The following is a 9,200-nucleotide window of genomic DNA, read 5'->3' as shown; positions in this document are numbered from 1 at the left end:
CCCATTCTCGTAAGAGCCCAAATAGAGTCCTTGCGCTAGTAGGACTTCGGAAATCTGGTATACTTGGTAAAAATCTTCCGCGTAAGGAGGAGACTTGTTCATCACGTTTTGGACTCTACAGGAAGAGTCCTATAAGGAAAAGACTTCCGCATCAAGGAAGGAATGTCAATCTCAAGCCACTATAAAAGCCCCAATACCCTCATAAGCCGAGGTACGCATAATTAACCCTCTCTAGCACTCTAGAGTTGTGAGCATACTTTCTAACTTAACCTTCGGAGGGTATTTGGCCGGCACTACACCGGTGCTCTCTGTTAGGTCCTCTTTTCTCTGTGCAGGTGTCGTTTCGAGGGTACGAGCATTGTGCAATTCACTGTTGATTTTTTCGGCATCATCAGTCACATCCTACTGATCAGAAGGCTTAATAATTACAGTGAGGAAACACCCCTATACAACATATAGCCTTGCGGAGGATTGAGTTGCAGTAGCACCATTTGGCTTCCACCCTAGCTTGAACTTCCTATATATCCTACACTATGGTCTTCTCTGTTCTAACAGAGTACCACAATGAATTAGAGAATTCCTTTCGGTGCCAAATATGATAAACAAGGCCTCAAAAGCTAGTTTACAAATATGATAAACTAGTGAAAATATTGTACTCTCTCTCTCTTTCTAAATATATGGTCTAATAGGAAAACTTCTCTATCCTATGATATTATTTTCACGATTAAAGGAAAAAATAGAGTATTTACAAACCAAAAGGATTATAGCAAAGCAAACTTGACACGGCTTCTATAAATTCCTGGAGTGGTCCTCGTCCACAATTAAAGTGTTCAAAGGAAAATTTGGTAAGAATATCTACAAAAATATGTGACAGATTAGCTAGTAACTCACTCATAAATTCTGTCTATCGTTTTATGGGTAAGCACATAAAATTGTCAAAACTCTACAGTCTAGACAACCAAGCATTGAATTTATAGCCTTTCATGTCCTTCAACTTCCAATTCTCTTCAAGAATAGGATTTCCCTGGATTTTCTCTGTGCAAACCCCCTGACCACCATTGAAAATTTTGCCGAGTTCTCAGCAAAAAACAAAAAAAGGCTTCTCCTTTAATCAAATCTATCTACTCATCCTCACCTCAGTTTCAATGATGGTTTTTGAGGATTTCGCAAGGTATGGTGAACTCATTACTTTAACAGCCACTACCCGTTAGCAATCATTTATCAAATATTTATGCATATTTTCATTAAGATATCTCTATGCACTGTGAAAGTATGTATGCCTGTTTTCTGTTTCCACTGCTTAATATAATACCAGTCCTGTTGTTATTGCTATGATTTAATATCTGAATGTTTTGCCTGCTTTTTTTTGGATCTATAAAGCCATTGAAGTGGAGGGATAGTATTCGTATCACTACAAAAGTTAGTTTCTGAACCTAATGTCATTGATCATAGTAAGGCTGCCCTTGACAGGTTTATTTTTTATGAACAACCTAGGTCGATAATGACAATAGGCACTTCTTTGAAAATTAATTACATCTATTGTTGACAAATTTTAACGTTTTCATTCTTGATTTCATCAAATTTTATAACCTATAAATTCCCTGCGTTTATATTATTGTTAAGACTCAAGAACATGCGGCCTGGTTCTGCTGCTGTCCTTTGACCAAATTAGAATGACTTCTGTCATGGATCCAAGCTAGTGTTTTCAAACTTATTTCTTTGTGAATTTTACAAATAAGCACAGGCTTTGGTTCTAAGTTCTAACTGTATTCATCCAAATTTGAAGTGTGAAGCGAGAAGACATATGAAATCACATTGAACGAACCACTTTGGATGGTTCTAATTCTAATGTTTTTGCCAATGTCCACTCGTAAATGAAATTGTGTATTTACTATTTGTTGGATCATGTAAGCTGGTTTTTTCCTTATCAAAAAAAAAGTAAGCTGGTTTCAGCGATAACTAAGAAAATAGGCAAGTTTTTTCTATGACCTTGAGTTCTTATTTGTGCCAGCCATTTTATGGGGCCTATAGTGCTCATGAGTTGCACCAGGAATAGACCAACACAAGGCCTAACAATTTTGACTCCTGTGGTCTTGAATCATCTTGTCACTATCCTAGTGCATAGCTGATAGTCCAAATTCTCATAAACCAAATTTTGTATAGAAAATCAGTAAGGCGTTTATTTTCTAAACTAATATATTTCATCTGAAGTGCCTTGTTTTCCATCATGATTTTTCCACACATGTCAAGACTTTGCACTTGACTGAAGTGTCCTTTAGCAAAATCATGTTAATTTTACCCTAGCAATGGAATGGGATCCAGGCCATAGAATTTAAAAAAAAAAAAAAATGCAGTGAGATAGATATCTTAGGGATTTGAAAATTGTTCCCTCGTTGGTAACTAGAGGAAGGGCAAACTTTTAATTACCAACAAAAAAAGGGAGTTGTCTTAAGTTACTGACTAGAATTATTTCATTTTAGTTTGCAAGCTACTATGAAATAATACTAGTGCAAGGCTATAATAATGTGTACAATTTATACAAAAAAGTCATGTCACAACACTCAAAACACAACAATCGCTCTATCACAATCTTAGATCAAGCAAGTGGTCCTTTTGGGATTGTCCAAGAGGTTAATTCTTATCATTTTATTACAATTTTTAAATACTCTTTCCCGCACCACTTATGCATAAGACACAAGCTGAATCCCCTTTTATGACCCATTGCAGTATCCTATCTCGAATAGCCAGCCTATTCTAATGGTTAGCCACACAAGACGAAAGCATGTCTAGGAATAAATAGCAACAAAAACCTTAGTAACTGCCACCAACCGACCTCACAAACCTTAAATCCAATAGCATCCCAGCAAGCCAAAATTCTTAATTTTGCATTGGTCATGAATTATTATTTTAGAAATCAGATACTATAAAAATCAAAACATGTTTCATAAGACCCATATCTTTGAAATAATAGAAAAGCACACTCATTATAAGAAAATCGTGCAGTGTGTCTCTTTGTGTGTACATAAACGCATTATATATATATTACTATGTCAACGTTTGCCTAGCGTTTTCTAACTAAATTTAGTTTAGCTTCTAAATAGCCAAATATAAATATTATATTACAAAGCAGAAAAAAAAATATTGCCCATCTCTAATTTTCCGCCACATCCGAATCCAGAAATCGATCTTTCAAAAAAAAAAAAAAAAAAAAATTTTCCCAAGAATTGCTGAAGAAGATGCTGAGTGTGGCCGGTGGTGGTTATTTATTTATTTATTATATATATATATATATAGATATATAAATTTTTTAATAAGAGTTGCAAAGCTTCATACATATACAATATCAAACATGCGGTATTTCAATACCATCATAACAGGAAAGAAAGTTCAAAAGAAAAATTAAAGACAGTGCAATGACAAAATATATAAGACCGTAATACATTACATACATGGTAGATTTTCATAGTTATGTATCTGCTGAAATAAAGAACTTCATGGACAGAAATCTCTGAAGAAAATCTTCGTTAATCAAATCCAGCTTCCGCATTGCTTCATTTTCCACCTTTCTTCTTTCACTTTTACTGCTTGCTTCCAAAATTCTTGAGAAACCTCTCCAACTTTCTTATGGTTAGGTTATTCCCAATAACGACCCCATTTATTAACCCACTCCCATATCCCATCATTATAACTACCCAATCAGATTTACTTGGGAAATTGGACCCTCCTCCTTGTTTGGAATTCGGTGGTGGTTGTGTCAATGTCTCAGAAATTTTGCATTTCTTAGTCAAAGGCATACCACACAAACCTGTGTTTCCCAAATATGAATTATTTTCAAAGGTAGAGAATTGTCGACCTTGTGGAATAGGCCCAGTAAGATGGTTATTTGAGACATTGAAGATTGCAAGGAATGTGAGTTGCAATAATTGTGGAGGAATCTCTCCTGATAGCTTATTTTGAGAAAAGTCCAAAGATTCAAGCTCCGTTAAGTTCTCTAAGGAAGATGGGATAGGACCAGTAAGAATGTTGTTGGATATGTTGAGCAAATGAAGCCCCTTTAGATTTCCAATGACTTCTGAAATTTCTCCATCAAATTTATTGCTTGAGAGATCAATAGCTACAAGATGATCTTGGATCTTTTGATATAGTGTCTTGATGCCTTTGTTTGTCATTTCCAAGGTGTAACTAAAATCATTATTAAAACTGAAATAAGGTGATGGGGTGCTTGTGACTGCAACCATGTAAGCATTATACCTGTCAAATGTCAAGTTGGCAACTTTCATGGAGGTCCAACTTTGGAAGTGCTCATATGGTAACTTACCTGTAAAGTTATTAAAAGAGACGTCAATGATTTGCAACTTGGCGAAATTAAGACTGCTTTCAGGTTTACCAATTGTGCTATGGAAACCATTAGATTGCAAACTTAGAACCCTCAACCTTGGAAGCTTCCCCAACCAAGAGGGGAAAATGTCATAAAACCGATTGTTACCAAGAAGAAGAATCTCCAGCATTGTGCAGCTGGACAATGATCTTGGTACTTGCCCTTCTAATTGATTATAACTTACATCAACCACTCTCAATCTGCTTTCTTCCATGTATATTTCAGGAAGTATTCCACGGAAATTGTTGTTTTGTAAATTCAATATTACCAAGTCGCTCAATTTACTCAAGCATTTGGGAAGCCTGCCCCCCAAGTTGTTGTGCGAGAGATCCAGCCTTACAATTGAGCTAAGATTGCAAAACAATGGTGAGATTTCTCCAGTCAATTTATTGTTTGAGACATGGTATTGGGTGATGGAAGGTGGAGGAATTGGAAGTGATCCTTGCAGCTTGTTGGAAGAAAGTCCCAAATGAATTAAACTATCCCATAGAAGAATTGGCGGAGTGTGGTTGAAAGACTCAAAAGTTGTAAGGAAGTTGGCGGATAGATCCAACAATAAGAGAGTGTGTTTCCCTATGTTGAATATCCAGTTTGGTATTTGACCCTGAATTTTGTTGTCTGAGAGACTTAAAATCATCAATTCATGCTGGGAATGCAAAAAAGTTGGGAATTCAGTCAAGTTACATGCATCCAATCCTAAAAGCTGAAGCTTTGGAGTACTGGCGTTGAATGTTGAATTAATGGGGAATGATAGATGGACTCCTGAAAGCTGGAGTGCAGTTAGATTTTTGAGCTTTAGAAACAAGTCCATGTCCGCTCTGCCACTAAGGTTATTTTCAGTAAGACTCAGATATTCAAGATTCGCAAGCCTACAAATTGATTGTGGAATTGAACCATGGAATTTATTGCCCCCAAGGTCCAAATCAGTTAGCTGGGTAAGGTTTCCAAACCAAGGTGGAATTTGACCAGTTAGTCGATTGTCGTAAAGGTATAATTCGGTAAGTTGGGTCAGGTTCTTAAGAGAGGATGGAATGTCACCATATAAATTGATTTCCCCCAAGCACAAAACAGTGAGCTTTGTTTGCTTACCAAGCCAAGACAACGTTTGTGCACTGAAACTATTCCTGGAAAGTTCGAGTTGACTGAGTTGTGTGAGGTTGGCCAATGAGAAAGGGATTTGCCCCGAAAATTTATTATATGAGAGAGACAAAACAATGAGATTGGTAAGGTTACCAAGTGAAGTCGGTACCAAACCAGAGAAATAGCACATACTGATATCCAATTCAATTAAGGACTTCAGGTTTCCAATCGATCCTGGTAGCTTACCAGAGAAATTCGTTCCTGAAAGTCTCAATATTTGAAGTGGACTGCTACTTTGAAATTCTGGTAGAGATCCGGTGAGAATTTTATTGTCTTGCACACTGAGGAATTGAAGATTCCGTAACTTGAAAATCTCTACAGTGAATTCACCATATAATCCGCAGCTGCTCAGGTCAAGAGATTTTAAAGAAGACAAGTTGGCCAAGATGTGAGGTACCGGGGAAGATATGTTCACCATACCCAAATAAAGATGTTTGAGGCTGGTTAAGTTCTCAACAAGACTTTTTAGGCCGGGTTTTTGGAGTTTCAATAGATTGAGTGAGAGATCAAGGGAAACCAAGTTGGAGAGCTCAAATATTTCTGGGGGAATTTGACCACTGAAGGCAGAAAAAGAGAGGTTGAGATATGTTAAGTTTGAGAGGTACCTGATGCTCGGGGGAATTTGAGAATAATTGAAGTGATTGTCAGCGAGATTGAGCTTTTGAAGGTACACAAGGTGGAAAAGGCTGCTGCTAGAGTTGAAGGAGCCATACAGTTGACTGCTACTGAGGTCAAGGCCAATCACGTAACCTGTACCTCTATCACATAGGACACCATCCCATGAACAGCAATCATTCCTTTCTCCAGAGTTCCACGATGAAATCTTTGGATAAGCAATAGGATCATCAGAAGCACTCACATTAATTTTAAAGCTTTGCTTGAATTGCAACAAGGCTGAACGCTCAAAACCTTTACACGCTGGCTGAGTTGATAAAGAGGAACAACCATTTATATAATGAAAAATCGACAAGAAGAAGAGCAAGCGCATAGATATCAAGAGACACATGGATGACCCCATATTAGTATCTTCAAAAATTTCCTTAGCACTCAAATAATTTTGAAACTAGCAGTGAATTTCTTTTATAGACAAGATTCAGGGCTAGTGCAATTACATCATTATACAAGGATATTTTTTTACATGTAAGCATTCATAAGTGCAATGGACCGCCCAGTTGCCGTGTTGACTGTGGTGTCTCACGTATTGAACAAGTCAATTTTTCTAAGCCACTGAAAAATTGGAAGTTGTAACATATTATTTAACTTGATTTCGCAAATCTTGTGACCTTATGTATTATTGAACTTGAAGATGCATGATAATTCCAAAATGTCGCTTATATAAATATTTGGGGTGATGGTTGGAAATATTCGACCCAATCTTACCTCAAACTTGTGGTGTTCATATCTCCAAATGAAAATCTGACTTCATTCTAAGTCAACTTTTCTCTGTCCAAAGCAAAAATTGTTGGGAAAAAATCGTAAATGCCCCCAATGTCTATGTGTGAATTAAAATAAATGACTACCTAGCAACTACAATATTATGGAAACAAAAATATTTGCAAGCACCAATAGAAACACATCCACACAAAAACACCAAATCTTATGTGGAAAACCTTCCGGTATAGGGAGAAAATGACACCTGAGCAAAGTGGCAGCTACAAACATGGTGGCATGAGGAGTATCAGTATAAGCCTACAGCCTAATCCAATCAATTTTTTTAAGTCCAACTATGTTGATTTTCAAGCCCAGAAAATAAAGCCATTATTTGCCCAACAATTCAAAAGATATATCAAGTCATTTTCTCCAAGAAGTCAAAGAGTATTTAATGTTGGTTTCTTAGGAAACATTTAGCCATTATATTTTACTAGCCGTGAACCCGCACATTGCGCATAATAATAATTTTTATGGTGGTTTCATTAATTTTTTTTACAATTTAAATTAATTTAATAAATAAGAAAAATAAATTTAATATAAGAACACTCATAAATCATAAATATAAATTTGTTGTACCAAAATAAAAACAATACAATTTTTCTCAGAAATTCAAAAGGCAAGTTAATGAAAATATTCATTTTTTTAATAAAAGTTATTTATAACATTTTGTGAATTATTAAAAAGAATATAAAATTTTAAAATTATTCTTTTAGTTTTAAAATTTTTTTAAGAATGTGAAGAATAGCACAATTTAAAAAAAAAAAAATTAAAGAATAGCACCCAAACAAAATTATTTAGTTATGTAACACATTTTTGGATCAAACTCATGTTCCAGCTCAAACTCGAGTTCCAAAAAATGTAATATATATTTAAAAAACTTCATTGGGATACTATTCTCCTAAACAGTTTCTAAAAATACGTTATTTGGCAAATTTTGCCGTGTTTCTCTGACAGTTTGGAAGATCTCCGTGTGTGTCTATCTACTTCTTCGGCTTTTTCTCCGAATGGCCATGTTCTTGTATATGCATCTTCCAATTTTTCTTCTTCCTTCCGCGTGTCCCACACGCTTAAGTCATTTCTCAATAAATGAGAATGCTGGCCTTCAAGACTTTTGAACAACCCATTAAAAATACGCTAAAGACTTTGTGTGCTGGACCATACGGATCATATGCACCCAGGTAAAATTTCTCTTCTGGTAAAGCCCAGCCTTGAAGACTGTCGGAAGACTTGTAAAACACCCTCAATAACTTGGGTCCCACCCAACTCCCATGCAAAACCATTTTAAACGGAGGTCTGGTTAGAAAGGAATCTTGTCTTGGATCGACTTGCAGCAGTGATAATTACAACATAATCTCGGAGCTTCAATTAATTGATAGCAACACAAATGAAATGGAAATGCACAGTTTTATTTTTTAAATTAGATGTGAACATATTTCAGCAGGGGCGTAGCCAGAAAATTTTACTTGGGGAGGCCGAATTGTAGTATTGATATATTAACCATAGTTCATACTAAATACAAAATTATTAACTTTGATATATTGTTATATTCTTAAATATTAATGAACATACAAAAATTATATAGTTTATTATAGACAAATAATAAAAAAATCCAATAAAAGAAAAATGCAATTGCATATAGATAGTAATACAAAAATGTTAACAAAAAAAGCTTAAATACCCTTATGCATATCAATGATGATTGATCAAAGAGAGAGAAAAGAAAATGCATTTGCATATTCACTTCTTTAAAGAGTCAAGAAGATGTTATTGCACCAGGAAAAAAAAATGGATTAATAATTTTGGTTGAGATAGGAGTTTTTGTATTGAGAAGAAAGAAAATGGGGCAATGGGCTAGCACCCGTAACTATAACAAAGCTATACCTAAAGATGGAAAAAAAAATTGAAATTATGTTGGGAAATGGGTTGTCAATGATGCTAAAGAGTGAGTTATTACCCATTGGATTAATTATAAATTTTTTGGACAATGGAAAAGATCAACTATTAGTTATTATCTTTTGGACTAACTATAAATCTTGGGAATAATTGGAGTGGATAGGTAATAAGTAATAAAGTTTTGAACAATTGAGAAGGCCAACTAAAAATCCATTGGACTAACTAGAAATCTTAAAAATAATTGGGGGCACCGGTTCTAATTTTTGGGGAGGACTATATCCTATTACTAGTATAGTTGTAGGAGGGGAGAAAAAAAAAATTGGGTTGGGGGGGGGGGGGGGGGGGGGGGGGGTTCCCC

At 35.5% G+C, this 9,200-nt stretch overlaps 1 protein-coding gene across 1 annotated transcript; it reads right to left on the bottom strand.

Moving 5' to 3' along the window:
- Positions 1-3,578: 3,578 nt before the first annotated feature.
- Positions 3,579-6,536, bottom strand: LOC112038478 (receptor-like protein 6). The gene has a single exon (XM_065764789.1). The coding sequence runs from the start codon at positions 6,534-6,536 to the stop codon at positions 3,579-3,581; it is 2,958 nt and encodes a 985-aa protein (XP_065620861.1).
- Between the last annotated feature and the right edge of the window lie 2,664 nt (positions 6,537-9,200).

The sequence above is a fragment of the Quercus suber genome, unplaced genomic scaffold (assembly GCF_002906115.3).
Source record: "Quercus suber isolate HL8 unplaced genomic scaffold, Cork oak 2.0 scaffold_584, whole genome shotgun sequence".
NCBI lineage: Eukaryota > Viridiplantae > Streptophyta > Magnoliopsida > Fagales > Fagaceae > Quercus > Quercus suber.
This window is presented reverse-complemented; position numbering and strand designations above follow the sequence as displayed.

Bases quoted from the DNA above. Each gene is read 5' to 3' on its own strand.
- LOC112038478 (XM_065764789.1), bottom strand. From the start codon at position 6,536: ATGGGGTCATCCATGTGTCTCTTGATATCTATGCGCTTGCTCTTCTTC.